The 24,955-nt window shown below is 37.9% G+C and overlaps 1 protein-coding gene across 1 annotated transcript; it reads left to right on the forward strand.

Moving 5' to 3' along the window:
* The first annotated feature begins 212 nt into the window (after positions 1 to 212).
* On the forward strand, positions 213 to 12,087 carry LOC128204491 (sterile alpha motif domain-containing protein 9-like). Its single transcript, XM_052905905.1, has 7 exons — positions 213 to 1,926; positions 2,123 to 4,253; positions 9,200 to 9,338; positions 9,948 to 10,148; positions 10,631 to 10,747; positions 11,635 to 11,748; positions 12,017 to 12,087. Exons 1-7 carry the CDS (start codon positions 317 to 319, stop codon positions 12,085 to 12,087), a joined length of 4,383 nt encoding a protein of 1,460 aa, XP_052761865.1. The 5' UTR covers positions 213 to 316.
* Positions 12,088 to 24,955: the final 12,868 nt, after the last annotated feature.

Here is a 24,955-nt window from a genome sequence, read left to right on the forward strand (position 1 = left end):
AGGTTTGTTTCGGGATGCAGTTTCTAGTGAAGCAATTTTGCCTCAAATATTTGTCAGTATGCCTCCTGAAGATTTAGAAAAAGTGTTTGGAAGCTATCTAGGAGACATCAAGTTTGGATATGGTATACAACACGAGTTAAAGTCTTTTCAAAAGCAAATACAAGACCAGCTTGCATCCTCTCCGCCAGTTATGTCGAAGGTAGTATCTTTAAGAAAGTTTGATACACCTGCATCTAGCGAAGTCAAGTACCGAAAAGGAACAGCCAGACCAGCTCATGGAAATATTTTGGTGCCAGTTCACGAATTCCGAGCAACTATGAATGCATCAAAACATTCAATAGCAAGGGAAGTTTTGCGGTTCGTGGCTGCTTGTATGAATTCAAGAAAAAATGGAACAATTCATTTCGGAATCAAAGACAACGGAGATGGATGTGGTACAATAGAAGGAATTTCAAGTCCTTTTTTTACCACTAAAGAATTAGACGTTCTCATAGCAAGGTACATATCTGAAAGCTTTTGTTTGCACAGCCAGAAGGCATTACTGTGTTTGAGACCGACTCAGGCGATCCCGTTGATGGAATCAGAAAACGTTGTGCTTGAAATCGATGTCATTCCGTGTTCATATTATTGTCCAAAGGAACTATTTTCAATTTGCTTTCCGCCAAAGGGACCATATGATACTGTGTATTTTGTTTATGACATGAATCCAAGATGCAATATAGTTACGATAGATGAATCTAAGATCTGTTCTGTACGGTGCATATATGCAGACAGATATGAGGAGAGACGAACCTTGGAAAAGGAAAGTATTTTGGAAAGCAAGAAGGACAAATTCCTTGAAAGAACATTGGCAATTTCGCTTACAGGTAAAGGAAAGAAATATGTTACGGACGAATATGTTCCAATAATAGTCACTGGGAAAATCGGTAGACAAGATGAAATTGAGTTCAGGAAGCAGTTGAAAATGGATCTAGCATTCAAATCATCTTGTTATATAATTGACATGGATTCATCTTCTACATTGAGAGCTGATATAGAAAAAGACACACGTATCTTCAATGTTAAAACGGCAGAAGACTTTATGAAGACAGACAAACCTGAGCTACCAAACGAGCCGATGTGGCTGTATTGCAATGGCTACGACGAGAAGAACTTGGGTGCGATGAAAGTTAAAGAATGGACGGACTGCAGATTACCAGGAATACAACTTGCCTTGAACATGATAAGGGACAATATTCCTAAAGAACGTGCATTGGTTATATTCATGGTTTATCAACAGCAAACCAAAATAGATCCGATTTTTGAGCTGGCCAGAGATATGATGAGATCATCGTTTCGGCGTGAGTGCGTCGTCGTTTCAAGCAATGAAGGCAACATCAATGATATCAAAAATGAAATATCGTATCTGGTGGATGACCATCATTTTCATACGGGCCTTTCATGGGAAGCTATCTCAGGCGTCGTCAATTCAGTGTTTCGCCCTAATCCGAACGTCGTGTGCAGGCTCCCTTGTAGCTACGGTGGACACTTCGTAGAAATGACTACAAAAGAGAGATCTGAAATGAAACTTACCGACATTGAAATATTGAGTGGGGAGGAATGTCAATTAGAATACGAAAAAATGTCCAAAGATGAACGTCATATACATGAGCAGGAAGTGCAGGAAAACTATTATAAAGGGAGTGGTGTGTCATGGTGGAACTTCTTTTATGATAACCAAGTTGGGAAACGCAAGGACCTTGCTTCACACCAGGAAGATATATATGACAAGTTGAATTCAAAAGAAGGAGAAGCTTTAATTGAATTCCATGAAATAGAACACCACCCCGGTGCTGGAGGAAGTACATTAGGAAGACACATATTGTGGCAGCTAAGTCAGTTTAAGGGTGTTCCGAAACATTCATTCCGCTGTTGTGTGGTGAGAAACATAACAGAAAAAAACTATTGAACAGATAGAGCGATTTAGAGCCTTTAGAGATCCGAAAGACCCGAAACCGTTTATAGTTCTTGTTGACAACAAGGGCGAAGATGGTGTTATGTTGCTTCGGTCAAAGTTGCACGAGGCTGCCTACAAAACCAGCATACCGGGGAAACTGTTCTGCTTAATCATACTGATTAACAGGGTGCCAATTTCAAACGAGAAAACATCTTCAACTTCAAAACTTAAGCGTCTACTAAGACACAATCTTAGTGGAAAGGAATTACAATGGTTTGAAAACAAATACAAAGAGCTTGAGGACAAGAAAACTATTGACGTTGATACTTTGATTGCTTTCAACGTCATGAGAAAATCCTTTGACAAAACGTATATAAATAAACTCACTACAGAGATGATGAAAGGAGTTACTGAAACAGAATTTGAAGTACTTAAATGTCTGTCTGTCATATCTTCATACGAAAGCGATCACCCCGTGCCACAGTCCGTTTTTGATTCGTTTATGGAGGAGCAATCAAATATATATGCGCTTGTGGAAACTCCATATGGTATAGCCCATTCCGTAAAAGAATTACAGAAAATGTCTGAGAGAAGGAAAGGCATATGGAATGTCAAAATGTCTGAAGCGATGTCGCTACTTGTAACTAAGCGCGACGATGCTGACCTTTACAATGGAGGCATTTGTATTATATCACAACCACTTGCCAAGTCAATTTTGCACTACATCATGACAAAATCTAGCAGTTCCTTGGAAGACATAGTTGAGCAAGTTCTTGATGTAGTTTCTAAACGAAAGAGTGAAGGAAATCCAATGTCGAAACGATTCGTAAAAATCGTTTGCAGCTTGTTCAAAACAAGGCAATTTGAAGACAACAACAAACCAGAGACAAAGCTTAAGTTTTCAGATTTAGTTTTAGATCTTAAGAAAGACAAAGCTTCACTGAGCGGATCGGAAAAAGTGCCGAAGACAATGAAAAGGTGTTTCGAAATAACAGATGACGCCATGGTGGGTCAACAGTTAGCAAGGTACAACATACACATAAATGATTATGCAAGTGCTGAGCGCGAAATCAAAAGATCGCTGGAACTGAAACCGGGGAATTCCTACCTTCTAGACACATATGGTCAAATTTTCAAATCAAAAATGGAGTACGTGCTGGACGCGCAACCTTCTTCTGAAAAGCTTGACCAACACAGAACTGCTGAAGTGATCAATCTGGCGTTTGCTGCGATCAATAAATTCAAAGAAGGTCAGGAAATAGCAAAAAAACTGGATGATGACACAAATATGAGTTGTTTTTATATGGAGGTAAAAACTGCAGTGATTCTTTTGGAAAAGTTCCAAAAATTCGACAACTTTCAAAGACGAGATGAACTTTGCAGGTTTTTGACTGATATGTCTTTTCCTATCAATGATTCCAATTTTCATGGATTGATACAAGCTTGTCCTAGAGTAGAAAATTTAAGAAAAGATAGTGAATGGCAGCAACATCTTGAATCATCACTTAGGTGTTTAGAAGAGACAAACTACCAAATCAAACGTCATCTATACACTGTATATACTGAAGATGAAACGTTACTTTTGAAATTGAGAGAGCGTTTCGAACGATTTTACGGCGCAATAGATGAAAGAAGCAAATATATATTCAATTTCGGCATTGGCCTCAAGCCATTGATGACAGCTGCTGAAAAGAAATCAGCTAAATTGCAGTGTAGAGTAAATGAGGCACGAAAAAACCTCCACGAACTTTATCACAGTGATGTCAGAGATTTGTTAGTGTATTTAGGATACAATATCATCACCTTGTCTGATAGGTCGAGCAAGGCGAGAGGTGAGCAATGTTCACTTGAAGAGTATGGTCGTTTATTAAGATACAGTACAAGACTGGTAGATAAGCAACGACGAGAAAAGGCTGGACGAAAATACCTTGAGTCTTTCCTATACTTTGCTATGCTCCATTGGCCCTTACAGAAAAGACTTGATCTCAACGAAGATGTTCTTTCTCCTGGGGGAACATACGATGATTTGATGCAAGAATGGGAGGAAACGTACAAAAACAACCACTTCATTCAAACTTTAGAGCAGTCGAGATTCAAGAAACCGAAAAATTACTTTGCATTGGGCAGGGGAACACCAGGCAACGATATAGTAGACCTTGAATCAATTAGAAAAAAGTGGATGGATAGGAAGAAAGAAGAAGGTCGACATAGGCGCCCAGTATTTGGAGACAACTTTTGGCGGGAAGGTTTCGTTGAGGCAAGCCTGGAACGCTTGGAGGGCGTTGTTGACGGCAATGGTTGCACAATCAGTCACACGGTAAGACATCCATTATCATCTGTGTAGACCAGTCCCTAGAGGTATTTGTGTGCATTTTTTGTCCAGAGCGTTTATTGGTATATTTGTGTTTGGAGATGTCTGAAGTTCAATTTTAGCGAGGGTGGACAGCTGGCATCCTCCAGGTTACCATGGTAACAAGGACAACAGCCAAGATAGGCGCCGTTTCTTAGCCCTTGACTTGCCTTTCATTATTTATTATAACTATTTAACAAAAACACTTATTTACTTAAATGTTTGAAGTAAGTTATGTACATATGCTAAGCTTTCAAACATACTGACCATCAAGGTCACCAAAGGTCAAGGTCATTTCAAGGTCGAAGTGTAAAAAGTGATAAAAAATCAGTTTTTTACCTCAAATTGTTTTTAATAATTTACAAATTAATGTAATCTTCCATTAAAAGTGCATAGCTCTGTAACATATAATTAATTCCTATCATAATAATCCAAAAGAGGACCGCATACAGTGAAATGGTAAGATACACCAGCCAATTACGTACCATCACCTTATTCGGACTTTTCCTAAAAATAAATTCAAACTTTAATATTATTAAGCAACACTTTTTAATAGACTATAAAGGTTATTTAGTATTTTTATGTTTAATTCAATATACATTGATGATTAAAATCCTTGTTTAATTATTATGACCATGGTCAAGTACGAATTATTGAAATTTAAATGGTCCAAAATTTAGGTCATCTAAAGGTTACATACCACCTAAATGTTAATCCTCTAATAGGCATTAAAACCTGAGTGACAATTAGTGGATTTTGAAGAAACAAAAGTATATTGAGCGGTGTTATATATAAAATTGTTCGGAAAATGAAACTGGCGCTATAAATTGCAAAAACGTGTTGCGGACCACATAATCCAAGATGGCGCCCAAGATGGCACTCATGTTTGCCACCATCAATTCCAAATTTATATTAGTAAGGCTCACAATTAAATAACACATAACCTATATACCAGAATGTGGTTGATATTGCACTGCGTAGGCTTAATAAGAGCTGCCAATAGGTTTCTTTTGCTCTAAATGAGCTTTGTTGCTGCCATCACGTAGTCTTTTATGCACTGAGTAGTCTAAATAGTAGTCATTTTGGGCTCTTAATGGGCTTTATAGTGCCAACATATGGTACGTAAGACACTGAGTAGTCTGAACTAAAGTTGAATATGTGTTGGTTTGGTTCAAAAATCGGCTTTATAGTGCAAACATATGGTAATTTTAGCACATGTGGTCATTTTTGGTAATGAGTAGTCTTAGTTAGAGTTGCACATGGTTTTGTTTGGTTCTTAAACGGCTTTATTGTTGCCAACATGTGGTCTTTTTTATTTTGAGTTGTATAAATTAGAATTGCACATGTGTTTGGCTCATAACAGCTTTAGTTGGCCAACACGAGGTCTGATGGGTATAAGTGGTATAAATAGAGTTGCACATTGGTTTGTTCCGTCTAAATGGGTTTTATGATTGGCAATATGTGATATGTTTGGCACTGAGAAGTCCTTATATGAGCTGCACATGTGTTTGTTTGGCTCTTTTAGGGCTTTATGGTTGCCAACATGTGGTCTTTATGACACTGCGTAGTCTAAATTAGAGTTGCATATGTGTTTGTTTGGCGCTTAAGGGGTTTTATGGCTGTCAACACGTTGTCGATCTGGCTCTAAGCAGGCATTACTAAAGCTTGACACTATATGGGAATAATAGGCACTAAATTTACTTCGATATAACCTATTTTGAATTTGTCTGACACTAAATAGTCTCCAATGTATCTAAAATGTGGTTTATTTAATACTTTATCGACTTCAAAGACTCCCTTTATTGGTATGTTTAACATCAAACCAAGTAACAAAATGTTTATTGAATACATGGCAGGCTTGAACAGAGCCAGTCCATGATGACTGTTTGACTGATTAAGTTTGGTTGTAGACACAATGTGGTTGATTAAGCCCTGGGTTGGCCTTGGTAGAACCTGTCTGGGGTTTTAATAATGCGTTGGGTTGACCAAGCAAATTAGAGGGGAGTATTGAGCTCTTGAAAAAAGGTTGTTGGGTACGTGTTGTATCTAAAATAGACAATTTGGAATGGCTTGGAACTTAGAAAGCACTCAGTAGGCTTAGGTAGAAACATATTATGGTTTGCTAAACACATATACATTAAACCTGGGCAAAATTACTTTTGGGCTGTTTGGTTTCAAAATGTTTACAGACTAGGTCGGTAAAGCACTGAATTAACAGTGCTTAACTTCCGGCTGAATGGGTTTATATGAAATTCACACAAAAAGTATACATGTAGTTTGTTCAGCACTGGATGAGGTAAAGTGAGGTACATTGCACCAAACCTGATTTTTGTGTTAAGTTTTGATATCGGAATAGAGATGATATATGACTCAAAATGCTCCGTGATTTTAATTATGTTTTTACTTTTTTTTCAAATGAAATCCAGGCAAATATAATGATGTTATAAATAAAACGGTTGATATTATTTATATTCGCATTTTAAAATGATCATTTCGACCTTGATTTTGAAATGCACAGTTTTGTATATCAATATTATAAAGTTTATTACAAAACAGTTATCCTCTATTCCGTAAGATGCATATTTAAAAAAAAAGTTATAATGTCATATAATAGCCTCTTCGGAGCATCCTGTTTTTGGTAACATGTATTGGGATCACATCACGCCTAGCTTTTACACAAACTTAAAATGCTTCACTGTTAAATTAAACAAAGATAAATATGAAGGTTTGAGCCCATAACGTTACTACATCAACTCGTGTAATTACACCCAAATTAATTAAAAACAATTTTTAACCTTCAAATAACCTTGACATTGAAGAAGTCAGTAATGTATGCTAACAAAAAGCGTATTGTGGAAAAGCTACAACACATGCTGTTGCACTTTTGAGTGTCACCCACTTAGGCTAGCACAAATTGCCATTCAACTATAATTATAGCAACCTTTCGACAACCTTCGGCACGTTGTAATGACATTGAAAGCTGCACTCTCACAAGTTTCTCGTTTCGACAACTTTTTTAGGTTTTTTTTTTCTTTGAATGAGTCAATTTATGCGTAAATGTGTGGAAACCAGTGGTATGCGACTGCTGACAAGAGATCAAATCTCAGTTTAACATATCTACCTTCCAAAAAATGATGTTTTATGGCTTAAAGTGTAACTAACGATTTAAGAAAATGAAATTTCTGGCAGTTTACCAATACATTGATGCCAAAATGAGCCAATACTGGGACATTTTTTTTCCAATCTGACAATCTGTGAGAGTGCAGCTTTAAGAAACCATTTCAAAAGTGTACCCTAAAATATTATTTTAAATGCGGGAACATACAATTTACATTTCATTACTATGTATACAACAGCAATATCAAAACAAAACACGGTACATCATATACAGAAGAAGAAAAAAACACACGATATTTCCAATTATCATATGACCTAATGTTTCATCTATGTTATTAAATAAGCTTATTTCTTGTCACGCCTTGCCATGTTAGATATTGAATTGCTGAGCTCAATTTTAATGTTTATAAAAAAAAGTTGAGGGGGGGGATAAAAAAAGGGGGTTTCTGAGAGACATACTGGTATTTTATGTTTGGTTGTTGTTGTTTGACAATTAATTTTTCTGTTAAAAAAAATGAAAATTATATTCAAAAGAAGAAAAGTGTGCATGAAAATAAAAGATAAATCAAATTCTGATGTATTTTTCGTACTTTAACCGTGAAATGACATTAACCTTGAAGTGTCAATTTGAAGTTCGTTATACGAGAAGTAATATATTCATGTGAATATTCACCTCTAGGTTTTATTGATTATTACCGCATTCCAAAATAATGTTTTAACTGAAATTGTAAGTTATGTCGGCCATCTTGGGCGCCATCTTGGATTTCTCGATCCTCACCATGTGTTTGCAATTAATTACACCAGCTCCATATACTTCAAACTTTGCCAAATATTTGGGTATATACCTTTGCTTGTTTTACTTTTGTTTCCAGTCTTTCCCAAAATCCGCTGATTTTTACTTAACAATTGATGCCAATACAGGTGGTGTATAACCTTTAAATGACCTTAACAGTAATTAAAAGCTTCATACACAATACATGGCCACAGATCATTCAATTATAAAAAATTTAAGTAGTAATGTATACATATAAATAAAATCATTTAATTCCCAAAAAAACTTAAATGAATATTGCTTGTTGAATAAAATTGCAATTAGAAATTGTTCAGAAAAATCGATATAAGGAAGTGGTACGTAATTGGCTGGTGTATCTTACCAGAATATCATATGCGGTCCTCCTTTTGATTATTATGGTGGGGAATGATAACATGTTATTTAAAAATGCTCTTTTAATGAAATACCTCATTAGTTACAATTTGATGTAAATAACTGACTTTTTAGCACTTCTTCATATTTCGACCTTGAAATGATATTGACCTTTGGTGACTTTGATGGTCAGCATGTTAGAAAGCTTAGCATCTTAATATTTAAGTCAATGAATGTTTGTGTTAAATAGTTATAATGAATATTGTAGGACTTGTCATGGGCTAAAAAACGGCGGCCATCTTGGCTGTTGTCCTGGTTACCATGATAACTTGATAATTTGGAGGATGCCAGATGTCCACCCTAGCTAAAAATGAACTTCAGCCATCTCCCGACACAAATGTACCGAGAAACGCTCTGGACAAAAAATGCACACAAATACCTCTAGGGACTGTACTAGTGGCCTTTCATTACAGAAACACACAATGATGTGTATGGTGTAAACGCTACACTGGCTTATATTCACATAAAAAGCTTTTGTCGCATAATATACTACTATTATATTATAGAATGTGTATTTGTATCACAGTTCAATAATTTTCTTCCATCGTTACCAGTTTTCTTTTTCTGACATTTTATGTAATATATTTTAAAGGTAAAGTATCCAAACAACAGGGAGCACACTTTTATGATAAGCACATATTATCCTTGCGATGGTTATAGCAACAGACCGGTAACGTTCGTTCTTGGATTCACGTGGAAAGGACCTACGGCCTTTGACGTTCGTGAAAAGGGTATGTGTCTTCTTGAATAAGTGTTTACTTTTAGCTAATTCTGGCAATACAGATGCCTTTTCTGAAATAATTCTATTCGCTTTTGCAAGACCATTCTAATGCAGTACCCCCCAAATGTTAATTATTATATATTCATATGTAACATGTCTTTGTAGTGGTGTGACGTTGTGTGTCACAGGTAAGGGTTTATAATTAACGTAGTTAGACGAATTTTAGAAACTATCTAGCGAATGCCCATATGACAGTTCGAGTAGAAGCAAAACCGGCTCTTCACATGTGAAAAAACAAGCCTGACAATTTAAAACACAGATTAAGAGCTTAAGCATCATTGACATCATTTAAAAAACAATGCCACAGATACTGAGTTTTTACCCCGCTAAAAGTATGAAACCTATTTTAGCCCTCCGATGTTTCCCGTAAACCAGTTTGCTTTCAAGACATTATTATAACAAAGTATGTTGTCTTATTGAACATTCGCCCATACCATTGTGTTATTTTAACGCATAAACGTCTTAAACAAGTAGAAAGTAAATATGCATGGTGACGTAGGTCATCCCTCTGGAAAATATTGGTATTTGGATGAAACCAAATTGATCATTCTCTAAATAGAAATTGAGTCGCAAAAGCGAGCTGTTACCGGGTTCAGCAATTCACAAGCTCCCTTGGTTGACACGAGCAGAAATGAAACACTTCAAAACATTGAGCTTGCGACCGTACCATGTGAAGAGACAGGAGAGAGTATAGAAGATGCACTAACGGCTGAAGAACAAGCAGAAGAACGACAGCGTCCTAAGGCTGAAGCCCTAACAGGTTGTATATGTTTGTGTGTGTGATTTTCTCTCGAAAATGAGTTTTCAACTACTTTTCATTATATTTTACTTTTACAAAGGTTAGGCCTCCATGAAATATATCAGCGGTGTATCGGTCTGCACAACGTTGTGAAATATCTTACTTTTTTGCAAGAAGCAATTAGACCTGCACTAACGTGTTTGTATTGATTTTTCTCGTACAAGCCATTCAAACTACATTTCATTTGTTACATGAATAATGTTAGTGATTGATAACATCGAATAATTTGCAAATAGTTGTATTGAACTATCACTTAAATCGAATGAAAGTAGTACCTATCAAAGACGCCTTGGTGATATTTTTATGAGACATTTATAAATAAATAACAAGAGGTGATACAATAAGGGATTATTGTGCGGGTTTAAAGTGAGTTAAATATTTCCAATCTTATGCTGAAATCCGCTTAGTAATATTTCATTGTATTTTTATTATCTTGTCCCTAGAGCCTGGAACATCGATAAAACTAGCTAAACCCCATAACAATTTTGACAAAGCACGAAAGAAGATAACGCAGGATGGAAATAACCCGAAGTCCGCCACCAACATTCGGATCAATCAAGGTATTGTTTTATTTTATGTTACTGTGTACCACCAAATACCGAAGTGTCCTTATGTAAGCCCAAACTCAACGGTACAGATCCCCAATGTACGATACCAAGCATCGTATCACAGCATTCTTAAGATTTTTACCGACCTGTTCCAACGATGCATAGTATAGTATATATTATATTATATGCCACCAAACGTCGTTCTAAACATTCCAACCTACTAGTACTTGAGCATAATTTTGGAAATATAGCGAGGTTTCAGGAATCCCAGTAAACGTCACTTATGAAGGACTGGCTGTTACATCTGTACCGCTTGCCCTTAGCGATTCCAACTTATGATTTAAATATAAATCGTAACTACAATGTCTTCATCTTCACTGTCGAACGGCTAATGCATTTGTTACCATCTAAGGGGTGTACGTTTTTTATAACCTCAATGTCCTATCCATTGGCGACAGCCCCAGTGCGATTATCAGGATTGTGAGGTTATGGAGCATAGTGCTCAGACGGGATCAAACCCTGTCTATAACTACTATGGTTTTTAAACGTACACCAGTGTATAGCACTGACACATGAACTACGCGGCGGCTCTAATTTACTGGTGTGGCGGGGGATCGAACCTCATACCTCTAGCTGACAGTCAAGTGTAACTACTTAATCACGGATCCACCGACATGACCAAATTAATTAACCCGCGCGCATTTGATTCTTCTCGAACTAAATGAAACCGTTTGAGGGGCCAGAGCGGGGCGATTACGTCACATACGTGTTGTATATTATGTATGCTCGTTTTGGTGTTACAGTTACATGAATTTGCATCTTACTGGTATGTTGCATCTGCGATGGAAATTATTTTATTTTGAAATTTATTCATTTTTAAATGATCATATATTTCGTAGAAACAGATGTTGATGTGACACAGACTTTGAACGACAGCGGATCTGGAAATCTACCAGCTCAGAATGTGAGACCAAAGGTTGGTGGCCTAGCGAAAAGATCGATACCGTCGGCTGGTAAGACCTGTTTTTCTTTAATATATGCATATCAATTTTAACCTACGATTAAACGATGAAGTCATTCTGTGTGGGTTTTTTAATTAGACAAACAAACTATTACTATAAAGAGATGATCTTAAATGTGGTATTGTTATTCTAATGCTTTTAATTACTTCGAGAAAAAATGAACATAGCTTTCATCGTTTGCAAAAGTAGGCTGAAGTGGTACATTCATATTTTGAACAATTAAGTGATAAAATAAACAAGAACGGCTGTATAATTCCAGAGGAAAGAGTCAGAGTGCTATATGAAAGAAAACCACAGAAGAGAAAACGGAAGAACAAACGGACCAATTAGTCGGTTCTGGATAAGAGTAATCTTAGTTCGTTCATGCTTTTCGATAAAATATGGAGATCTTCAGTGAAAGAACAGCATTAAAAATTCACTGCAAACATAGAAGAAAAAATATCAACTTAATATCTGCTTTAAAATCCAGTTACTTCCCCGTGATCAAAACTAAAAACCAGAAAATGTTGAACAAAAAAATAATTTATAAGGTTGCGTGAGTGGAAATTGAATATAATGAGAATAAAACAACAAACCGTAGATTAGGAAATGGAAATCCTGATTTTTAAACGTTTTCTTGATTTTGAAGCTGCATGTTCGAGTATTTGCTTTCGTTCAAAACATTATTCAGACGAAACGAATATAAATAAGATGTTGTACCATCGTTCAAATATCGTTTTGGACTGTTTCATGTTATAATACGTAATAGGAAGTTCACCGGAATATTCACAAAACAATTGACAAATATATTGTACGTTCGTGCATTAACTTTTATTATTACGAACATAGATGCATAAGTAAAAGTTCATTAATTTATAAATTTAGTAATGTTCATAAAATGTTTGCTCTAAAAACGAGTGAAAAATCGGTAAATATAAAAAAAATATCGGAGAACTTTTTATTCACGAACCGAATATACAAAATTGACAGCTACGTCATCAGCTATAATTTTGCGTGAAAGGCGGCCCACGGGTTGCGGCGTAGAAAACAGGGGTTATTTAGAAAAAAATCTAAAATACTCATAAAACTCCAAAAAAAGCATCAAAGAAACAGAAAATTGGTTGATTTCAGTGTAAGATTGTAATTAATTTCACTCGTGATCATAGTTAAACTAAATGGGGTTTTTACCCTATGACACTCGTGAAATAAAATACGATCTTACACTGAAATCATGAAATAGCCTCGATATACTTGACATTTGTGCTGTCAATTCCATGTGAGGCTTTGGCATTGTTAAATATAGTGTTATATAATTATGTTTAGGTTTTGTCACAAACTGATTGTCAAGGCAGTTTCTGTAACACACTATACATAATGAAACACACGCAAATGGCTTTGTTTATCATGTTTTCGTATAATGGAAATAGGTGTAATGTTTTCGATAAAATTAATGTACATTTTAGCTCTCACGAACATTTTCCAATTGCCTTTAAATCATCTTTATTTTTTGTCATGTCCATGTCTTCAGTCCCGTTTTTGCCATGCATTCACAAAACAACACAATAGTATTGTTATTATAATAACAAACGGTTGTTCATTAAATATGTGCTTGATTGTTTTGAAGCTTTGATTCTGTAGTTTTCATTGTTCTATTGCGTAACACAGAAGCTGACCTATATTCTTGTTCAGCATTGTTGACAGCAACATTTTTATTTTTTGTTATTTGTATGATTATCACTACAATTCGTTCCTCACGATTTTTTTGTTGAGTGTTCTTGTTTTGAAATTTTCAATGTTATTTCTGAATATTGCCATACGTGTTGTATTACTCATTTTTATTGTATTGTATATATATTGGCCCGATCGTTCAAAACTCTTCTCAAATAGCATACTCTTGCGTTGACGTGTTACCCTTACATCATCAAAATTAGTGTTAACAAAAGACATGGACATAACTTCTTAAATAAATTCCTTGAACTATTATTGATGTTACGCTTTCGTGTAAACTTTAACAAAAGCATATGTTCCCTTCATGTTAATAATTCAGATTCCATTCAATCGTTTTTTTTGTTTGCAATTTTAAGAAAAAAGCGTGTAGTTTTGTGGTGATTGCGTTTATTTTAAGAAAACATATTTGCATTTTAACTGCAAGAACTAAATTAAGGTCAGTATATTTCAATAGTTTTCTTATCAGAAATAAGGTCAGCAAGAAACCACAATGCATTGTTCTTTGGATAGTCCTACACGTCTTGACACATTATGAGTCATATCATAAGACCCATATCAAATATACTTTTCAGTTTGAACGAAAGTTCAGCAAATCTTTAATACACTTTTGTTTTTTTTAAACTATAAACTAAGTACTCGAGACATATTGTTGGAAAAATCACACGAAACGTGTATGGAATCTTTGTAAACACTTACATATTTGTACCTGCAAAGTACTGTACAACAAAACTCAATGAAAAGTGTAATATTTTGACAACCAGTATTCTATTGAAATACACACAGATGAAGGCCAAATAGACAGCAAAAATTACACGACTGTCAAAATATCGTCATTGGTAAGTGATTAAAACCAGTAATTCTTTTCTTTTGCGAGGTAAAGCGATGTGCTCGTGGCGGGGACAAAACTCTTTTAAATAAAACTTAACCTAGAATGTGTTTCCATTGTTGCATATTTATCGCTAAAAATCCTTGACCTGTACTGAAATTACGAGGTACAGACACCCTATCATTAATACCTATATTAGCGACTATTTTAACACTGCAAACAGAAGAGTAATAACAACCTATGTGTTTTAGTGTAAACGCTTTGCATACATTTTAACGTTACACGTAACGCTTAATATTAACGTAGACGGGAGTTTTGAACAATCGAGCCCTGTTATTGTTATTTTATGGTAGCTTTGACAACCAGATGTGTGATAACATGTAGTCTTTCAGATTAGAGGCTGTTTTGTTTAGTCATCAGCTGTTTGACATACATAGTGTTAATTCTAACTTAGATTATTCGCAGTAGTGAATATGCACGTTTAAACACTTCTTGTGTCGAGTTTGTCATATTTGGTCCATATTACTGACGAAACTATTTTTATGTACATAGTCATTTTAAATTTACGAACCAAATAAACTGAATACTGACCATTGATACCAGAGCATAATTATTTTTTTTAATTTTGCAATTTTGAAAATGTTGCGCACTTTCAAACAAGTTCAAACGCCAGTATTCTTCTGTTTAACTGACCGTCCCAAGGCTGAATCCAAAATATTTATCAAAATATAGTTTTATTATATTATTTCATTCCATTTCAAAGCATTTTATTTCATTCAAAACTTTTTTTTGCTATATGATTTGAGATCAGGTATGACACTTTATGGCTAATTATGATTTGAAAGTAATGTTTTTATAACAACTTTCATTGGTTGTGCGATATGTGAAACATGCTTGTAGTTTTTGCTACAATGACAAATTATATGCAATAATTTACTCGTTGCATTTTATGTTGTACCATTATATTTTATATTTTGCTTACCATGAACAATTATCAGCAATATTTTGATTTCGAATGGGGGATTAAGTTAAACAATTATCTCCTGTTCGTGACAGACCAATCTGTTACAAGTCATGTTTAAAAGATGTATATTACATGCTGTATTTTATGTCTTATTTCTAAATACGGCATTCCAGCATAGAGACATTTTATGTAATAGGCTTATGACAGTCATGTGGTAGATACCGGTATGAGACATTCGGTTTTGACAATAGCACAGGAAAGACCTCTCAGGATATCCTACCAAATATATCAATACAAATGAATATGTTAAAGAAGGAATAGTATTCCAATTTATTTTTATTTTTAAAATCATCCTTGAGAAAATAAAACAATTGAAACGACACTGGCGTTTTTCTTAGTCTGTGAAAGTGAAGGTGTTTTTAACATTAGCTCATACGACACATATTCCCAGTATCACAATCAGTTTGCAGGACAAAACATTTTATGTTGTCAACTTTTAATTGAATCACAATTTGACACGAATTTCATCCAGGTAAACATAGTTTTATAGTTTATTATAAATAACACATATATATGATTTACACGTCATCAAACGTATTTTGTTGTTACACTGTTGCTTGTTAAGTGAAAACTGAAATACAGTAGATGAATTATCGAAGTCAGAATAGCAACGCATGAAAACTGACGTTTCATCGATAAGCGCTTGTCAAAGTTATGTACATTTACGGATGCGAGTTTGAAATTAGTGCAGCATTCGGAACTCCTCGGCCATTTCTATCGAAAACAACCTCGGATGTATGCCGGTAAATCTGTTGAAGAAGATCGTAACTTTTTTTAATAATATAATTTATTAAATGTAGTGTTTAAGAGTTGTATTAATTATTTCAAGTTTAAATTAATTGCCAGTGAAGTGAATTATTGCAAACATCATTAAGATTCCCAACAGTTAAGTCACTAAGTTTAACTGCTAAATAAATTTACAACGCGATCTACTTGCAGCGGACTCGGAAACAATCGCGTTAATAATCAGTTTAGTAGAATAATAAAGGATCATTCGCAAGAAATATTCTACCGATAGTTAATGCCTAAACCTTAACCTATAGACCTGTACATGTATTTATAATTTGAATCAATTCCTTTTTTACGAAATGTAATGAACAATATACATTGTTTGCCAGAAAAAATATTCAGATGTAACTAAAAATAAAATGACATTGGCTTTTCTGATTCAACTTTATAAGTGGAGCACACTTGACGTTTTCTAAATACATCAACTGTGCAAAAATGGCCAACATAAAAACGTTTTGACATGAAACCTGAAACCTACATACTATATTTGTACCTCCGACTGCCCACGAAATTCTTCTCATATGACTGTCTCCCGTGAAACTCGACGATACCCTCAATTGTTTGTGACAAACCGCCTCAACCGGCCTACTTAACATTTAAAATATAGGTTACGGTTGTAAAGTCAAGCGGAAGGATAATACTTAAGACGAAGATTAAGATTTTCAAACGAAGGCTAATGAACCGTTCTTCTTACACGAAGTTTGTGATACTGACTCTGATAGTATGTAAATGTACATATTATAAAGATGGTTGCGAAATGAGTTATTTCAACAGTATTCTTATCACGCTCGTCAAATAAATTATAGTGAGGCCAATTATTCTTCTTTGACTGACATTAAATTAGCAATATAAGAATGTTAATAAACTTTGAAATTTCGTATTTTGATCGACTTTGTGACTGTTCCAAATGAACGACAACTTTATATGCGGCGCATTCATTTCCAGTCTACTCACGGTACCTGACAAAACTTCTCTAACGGAATGTCGGTCGGTATTTTATATATGCTTGAAGGCCATATAGAATAATTGGTCGAGTGTATGGTATGCGTTTTTCTGGACTAAATTAATTAGAACATGTATGCCACCATGCGTATCCAGGGCGTGCAAATGTGTGTGTTTATTTTCAATTATGTTCAAAAGTTTGTTGTTATCCAGAAAAGTTACACAGTGTAAGAGACATGGACTATGGTCAGTCAATTTTTCGACTTTTTTTAAGTTAGTACATTTACACAAAATGCAGAATCCTGATGTAAATTACTATTTCTATAAGCAGTTATTGAGTTATTGCACTGAGGTGACGAAATGGTGTAAATCGACGGCTCTCAGAACTCGCGGTGTATGAATTTAAATGCAATCGCAATTCTGGAATGGCAATATCTGTAGTTAGAAATGGGGAGACCATGTTTTACAGGTACAAATTTAAAAAGAATTTAATTAAATGTAAATGTTGCGTTTTTATCAAGAATTGCTTCACGTAACGATTCAATTCAATTCAATGTAAACTTTAACTATCTGAACTTGTTCAAGCCGCAAAAAAATCAAACTGTATTAAACTCTACAAATGAATATAATAAAACTTACACTTAAAATGATTATTTTTAATTGTGAAAGAAATTGTATTTAATGTTTTATATCTTCAATGGTTTTGTAGGATAATGAACTTCTGACAAAATTACCTGCTTCTGAATCTTAAACCTAACAATTTACATTTCGTCGGTGCGTAAAAGATCCCGAAACGAATATGACACATGTTAAGTTTAGGTATGTAAAAAATTTCGTTTCATATCTTTTTGTGTTTATTTCTGACTTCTGCATTCAGCGTTTATTAAAGATATAAGACAAAGTGAAATACAGAAACCGCTTCGGCTATTTGAATTGTACCCTCTTTCATAGAAAAAAATCTGCAGAATTTAGATGGTTTGATTACGTTTTGTTGTTTTATAATTAACTCACTTGATTGACCCTGAACTATTGCATGTCATGCCCTTCATACCACAAAAGGTACCCATAAGCCGATGTATGAGCCCTTAGAAGCCGTTCTGTGCCCTAGACGCCGTAAGGTAGATCACCGTCATACCCGACACCGTTCTGTGCGCTAGACGCCGGTTAGCTTAAACACCGTCATACATGACACCGTTCTGTACGATAGACGCCGTTTAGCTAGATCACCGTTGTACCTATCATCGATATGTACGCTAGACGCCGTTTAGTTAGATCACCGTGATGCCTATCACCGTTCTGTACGCCAGACGCCGTGTAGCTAGATCACCTTCATACCTATCACCGTTATGTACGTTAGACGCCGTTTAGCTATATCAACGTTATACCTATCACAGTTCTGTGAGCTAGAAGCCGTTTAGCTAGATCACCTTCATACCTATCACAGTTTTGTGCGCTAGACGCCGTGTAGCTAGATCACCTTCATACCTATCACAGTTTTGTGCGCTAGACGCCGTTTAGCTTGATCACCTTCATACCTATCACAGTTCTGTGCGCTAGAAGCCGTTTAGCTATATCAACATTATACCTATCACAGTTCTGTGAGCTAGAAGCCGTTTAGCTATATCAACATTATACCTATCCATGCACGTTCTGTGAGCTAGACGCCGTTTAGCTAGATCACCGTCATGCCTATCGACGATCTGTGCGCTAGACGCCGGTTAGCTAGGTAACCGTGATACCTATCCACGTTCCGTGCGCTAGACGCCGGTTAGCTAGATAACCGTTATACCTATCCACGTTCCGTGCGCTAGACGCCGTGTAGCTAGGTCACCGTGATACCTATCACCGTTTTGTACGCTAGACGCCGGTAAGCTAGATCACCGTTATACCTATCCACGTTCTGTGCGCTAGATGCCGTTTAGCTAGATCACCGTGATACCTATCACCGTTCTGTGAGCTAGACGCCGGTTAGCTAGATCACCGTGGTACCTATCACCGTTCTGTGCGCTAGACGCCGTTTAGCTAGATCAACGGGATACGTAACACCGTTCTGTGCGCTAGACGCTGGTTAACTAGATCACCGTGATACCTGACATCGTTTTATGCGCTAGAAGCCGTTAAGCTTGATCACCGTGATACCTATACATGTTCTGTGCGCTAGACCCCAGTAAGCTAGATCACCATGATAGCTATCACCGTTCTGTCGGCTAAACGCCGATTTGCTAGGTCACCGTCATACCTATCACCGTTCTGTACGCTAGATGCGATTTTTCTAGACACCGTGACACCTATCACCGTTCTGTGAGCTAGACGCGGTTAAACTAGATCACCGTGGTAACTTTCCCTGTTCTGTGCGCTAGGCGCAGTTTACCTAGATCACCGTCGTACCTATCACCGTTCCGTGCGCTAGACACCGGTTAGCTAGATCACTGTGATACATATCCATGTTCTGTGTGATGGACTCCGGTGTGCTAGATCACCGCTTGACCTATCCACGTTCTGCACGCTAGACACTAGTAAGCTAGATCACCGTGATACCTATCCACGTTATGTGAACTAGACGCCGGTTATCTAGTTCACCGTTATACCTATCCACGTTCCGTGCGCTAGACGCCGGTTAGCTAGATCACCGTTATACCTATCCACGTTCGGTGCGCTAGACGCCGGTTAGCTAGATCACCGTTATACCTATCCACGTTCCGTGCGCTAGACGTCTGTAAGCTAGATCACCGTGATACCTATCCACGTTCTGTGCGCTAGGCGCCGGTTAGCTAGATCACCGTTATACCTATCCACGTTCTGTGCGCTAGACGCCGTTTAGCTAGATCACCTTGATACCTATCACCGTTCTGTGCGCTAGACGCCGTTAAGCTAGATCACCGTGATACCTATCACCGTTCTGTGCGCTAGACGCCGGTAAGGTAGATCACCGTGATACCTATCACCGTTCTGTGCGCTAGACGCCGTTTAGCTAGATCACCGCGATACCTATCACCATTCTGTGCATTAGACGCCGGTAAGCTAGATCACCGCGATACCTATCACCATTCTGTGCGCTAGACGCCGGTTAGCTAGATCACCGTGATACCTATCACCATTCTGTGCATTAGACGCCGGTTAGCTAGATCACCGCGATACCTATCACCATTCTGTGATTAGACGCCGGTAAGCTAGATCACCGCGATACCTATCACCATTCTGTGCATTAGACGCCGGTAAGCTAGATCACCGTGATACCTATCCCCGTTCTGTGCGCTAGACGCCGGTTAGCTAGATCACCGTGATACCTATCACCATTCTGTGCGCTAGACGCCGTTTAGCTAGATCACCTTGATACCTGACACCGTTTTGTGCGCTAGACGCCGTTTAGCTAGATCACCTTGATACCTGACACCGTTTTGTGCGCTAGAAGCCGTTAAGCTTGATCACAGTGGTACCTATACACGTTCTGTGCGCTAGACCCCAGTAAGCTAGATCACCATGATAGCTATCACCGTTCTGTCGGCTAGACGCCGATTTGCTAGGTCACCGTCATAGCTATCACCGTTCTGTACGCTAGATGCGGTTTTTCTAGACACCGTGACACCTATCACCGTTCTGTGAGATAGACGCGGTTAAACTAGATCACCGTGGTACCTTTCCCCGTTCTGTGCACTAGGCGCAGTTTACCTAGATCACAGTCGTACCTATCACCGTTCTGTGCTCTATGCGCCCTTTAGCTAGTTTACCGTAGTAATTATCACCGTTCCGCGCCCTAGACACCGGTAAGCTAGATCACTGTGTTATATATTCATGTTCGGTGCGCTAGACGCCGGTTAGCTAGATCACCGTTATACCTATCCACGTTCCGTGCGCTAGACGTCTGTAAGCTAGATCACCGTGATACCTATCCACGTTCTGTGCGCTAGGCGCCGGTTAGCTAGATCACCGTTATACCTATCCACGTTCTGTGCGCTAGACGCCGTTTAGCTAGATCACCTTGATACCTATCACCGTTCTGTGCGCTAGACGCCGTTAAGCTAGATCACCGTGATACCTATCACCGTTCTGTGCGCTAGACGCCGGTAAGGTAGATCACCGTGATACCTATCACCGTTCTGTGCGCTAGACGCCGTTTAGCTAGATCACCGCGATACCTATCACCATTCTGTGCATTAGACGCCGGTAAGCTAGATCACCGCGATACCTATCACCATTCTGTGCGCTAGACGCCGGTTAGCTAGATCACCGTGATACCTATCACCATTCTGTGCATTAGACGCCGGTTAGCTAGATCACCGCGATACCTATCACCATTCTGTGATTAGACGCCGGTAAGCTAGATCACCGCGATACCTATCACCATTCTGTGCATTAGACGCCGGTAAGCTAGATCACCGTGATACCTATCCCCGTTCTGTGCGCTAGACGCCGGTTAGCTAGATCACCGTGATACCTATCACCATTCTGTGCGCTAGACGCCGTTTAGCTAGATCACCTTGATACCTGACACCGTTTTGTGCGCTAGACGCCGTTTAGCTAGATCACCTTGATACCTGACACCGTTTTGTGCGCTAGAAGCCGTTAAGCTTGATCACAGTGGTACCTATACACGTTCTGTGCGCTAGACCCCAGTAAGCTAGATCACCATGATAGCTATCACCGTTCTGTCGGCTAGACGCCGATTTGCTAGGTCACCGTCATAGCTATCACCGTTCTGTACGCTAGATGCGGTTTTTCTAGACACCGTGACACCTATCACCGTTCTGTGAGATAGACGCGGTTAAACTAGATCACCGTGGTACCTTTCCCCGTTCTGTGCACTAGGCGCAGTTTACCTAGATCACAGTCGTACCTATCACCGTTCTGTGCTCTATGCGCCCTTTAGCTAGTTTACCGTAGTAATTATCACCGTTCCGCGCCCTAGACACCGGTAAGCTAGATCACTGTGTTATATATTCATGTTCGGTGCGCTGGACGCAGGTGTGCTAGATCACCGTTTGAACTATCCACTTTCTGCGCGCTACACACTAGTAAGCTAGATCACCGTGATACCTATCACCGTTCGGTGCGCTAGACGCCGGTTAGCTAGTTCACCGTGATACCTATCCCCGTTCTGTGCGCTAGACGTCGGTAAGATAGATCACCGTGATACCTATCACCGTTCTGTGCGCTAGACGTCGGTAAGATAGATCACCGTGATACCTATCCACGTTCTGTGCGCAAGACGCTGGTAAGCTAGATCAACCTGATACCTTTCACCGTTCTGTGCGCTAGACGCCGTTTTGCTAGATCACAGTGATACCTATCACCGTTCTGTGCGCTAGACGCCGGTTAGCTAGATCACCGTTATACCTATCCACGTTCTGTACGCTAGACGCCGTTAAGCTAGATCACCGTTATACCTATCCACGTTCAGTACGCTAGACGCCGATTAGATAGATCACCGTCATATATGACACCGTTCTGTGCGCTGGACGCCGGAAAGCTAGTTCACCATAATACCTATCACCGTTCTGTGCGCTAGACGCCGGTTAGGTATATCACCGTGATACCTGACACCGTTCTGTGCGCTAGACGCCGGTTATCTAGTTCACAGTGATACCTATCCACGTTCTGTGCGCTAGACGTCGGTAAGCTAGATCATCGTGATACCTATCCACGTTCTGTGCGCAAGACGCTGGTAAGCTAGATCACCGTGATACCTATCCACGTTCTGTGCGCAAGACGCTGGTAAGCTAGATCAACCTGATACCTATCACCGTTCTGTGCGCTAGACGCCGGTATACTAGGTCACCGTGATACCTTTTCACGTTCTGTGCGCTAGACGCCGGTGTGCTAGATCACCATGATACCTATCGACGATCTGTGCCCTAGACATCGGTTAGCTAGATCACCGTGATACTATCCACGTTCTGTGCGCTAGACGTCGGTAAGATAGATCACCGTGATACCTATCGACGATCTGTGCGTTAGACGTCTGTAAGCTAGATCACCGTGATACCTATCCACGTTCTGTGCGCAAGACGCTGGTAAGCTAGATCAACCTGATACCTATCGACGTTCTGTGCGCTAGACGCCGGTATGCTAGGTCACCGAGATACCTTTCCACGTTTTGTGCGCTAGACGCCGGTTAGCTAGATCACCGTGATACATATCACCATTCTGTGTGCAAGACGCCGGTAAGCCAGATCATCGTGATACCTATTACCGTTCTGTACGCTAGACGCCGGTTAACTAGGTTAACGTGATAACCTTTCCACGTTTTATGCGCTAGACGTCGGTTAGCTAGATCACCGCGATACCTATCACCGTTCTGTGCGCTAGACGCCGTTTAGCTAGATCACCGCGATACCAATCACCGTCGTTTGTATTTTTTCAGGTACAAAAGAGCTAGCATAAATAAAATGAAAAATAGAGGGACAAGCACGGAAGTCGAAAATTTAAATATAACCCCTGTTTAGGGGCACAAGGCAGGGGCCCAAACGACAATGAACTATAGGCACAATCATATTAACATTACATTCACAAGTACAATCACAAACACAGTCTTTTACTTATTATTAATGTTTATTAATGTTTATGTTTTGTCGACATCTCAGCCAGAAGATTTCTAAACAGATTTTCGGATGTAATATGTTACAACTTTGTGATTTCTTTATTTGAAAATGCAGACCAAAACACTGGTCAAAATGTTTTTTTTAAAATAAATTAAAAAATATAATAAACCTGGACAGTTCATTGCTTTACATATTAAGGAATGCTTATCAAATCATAGCTACATGTTTCCACATATTATCACATGACAACACAAGTCATTCAGTATAATTGTAAGCAATAAACATTGGTAATTTCTAGAATATTATTTTTCCTTGGAAAACAGCTAAAAACTTTTGTTTTAATTTTAAAAAAATTCTTATTGATCTGCAATTTCCTTTAACAATGCTGCCTGAAGATTGAGAAGACAAATGTCTGTACTGGGCTGGTATGTGCTTTAAAAATCATTGTTTTTAGTTCTTTCATTTGCTCTCTCAGCATGATTTCTTCTTCTTTTAATCTTGAAACAAAGTTCTGCCTCCTGTTTTGTAAAATGTCCTTTGCTTGATAGAAATGTTTGTCATTGTGAATACTGTAATAAATTAGTTAATCATCAATGCTAAAGCAGCTGACTGTCCAACTAGAAGAGTGACACATCTGAAGCATGTTGGCAAGTACTTGTAATACATCTGTTGTCATTAATATGTACAACATCATCTGAATGTAATAAAACATAAGATATCCATGAAGGTTTCAGGAAATCTATAAAGTTACTTTCAGGTTGAAAAGCTACTGAAATAAGAAAGGTTATGACATTTTAACAGACATAACGTCAAGTCAAGGTATTGTGAACTCACGGATTATCACGATGAAATCGGTGTGTTATTGGAACTCATAATGTACTTTAACAGATGGTCTCATAAGTAATTCCTACCATTGGGACTGGTGACAGGACCTCAATTCTGGAATCACTTTAATTTTGATCCTCTATTAAAAGGTAAAGTCAAATATCTGGTATTTAAAAACTCACCTTAGTTTGAATGTTTACAAAAATTGTGAAATCAAGTAATAATAACTGATACTAAGTCATCTGTTGGAACAATATTGCTCGACATGCTCGTGTTGTGAGGGAAACTGGAGAGCCCGGAGAAAACCCACTGATCAAGTGTGGTGACCACCAACCCGACAATTATATATTAATTATTATGTTACCTGATGGGATTTCTTTTCAAATAATGGCTTTTGTTGTGTATATGCTCTATTAATGCATTGTCTAAAGATTAAACATTAGGTAGACAAAATTACTGTATTTTACTAAAATATCAGATTTTCAAACTATGCTTGTCAAATTATCGGCAAAGCTCCAGCTGTTGACAAATGTTTTCCTTTTATTT

This window comes from Mya arenaria, chromosome 10 (assembly GCF_026914265.1).
Source record: "Mya arenaria isolate MELC-2E11 chromosome 10, ASM2691426v1".
Taxonomy (NCBI): domain Eukaryota; kingdom Metazoa; phylum Mollusca; class Bivalvia; order Myida; family Myidae; genus Mya; species Mya arenaria.

Bases quoted from the DNA above. Each gene is read 5' to 3' on its own strand.
- LOC128204491 (XM_052905905.1), top strand. From the start codon at position 317: ATGAATGCATCAAAACATTCAATAGCAAGGGAAGTTTTGCGGTTCGTG. The intron at 1,927-2,122 runs CATAACAGAAAA...ACTGATTAACAG, and splicing joins CGCTGTTGTGTGGTGAGAAA to GGTGCCAATTTCAAACGAGA. The intron at 10,149-10,630 runs GTTGTATATGTT...TCTTGTCCCTAG, and splicing joins TAAGGCTGAAGCCCTAACAG to AGCCTGGAACATCGATAAAA.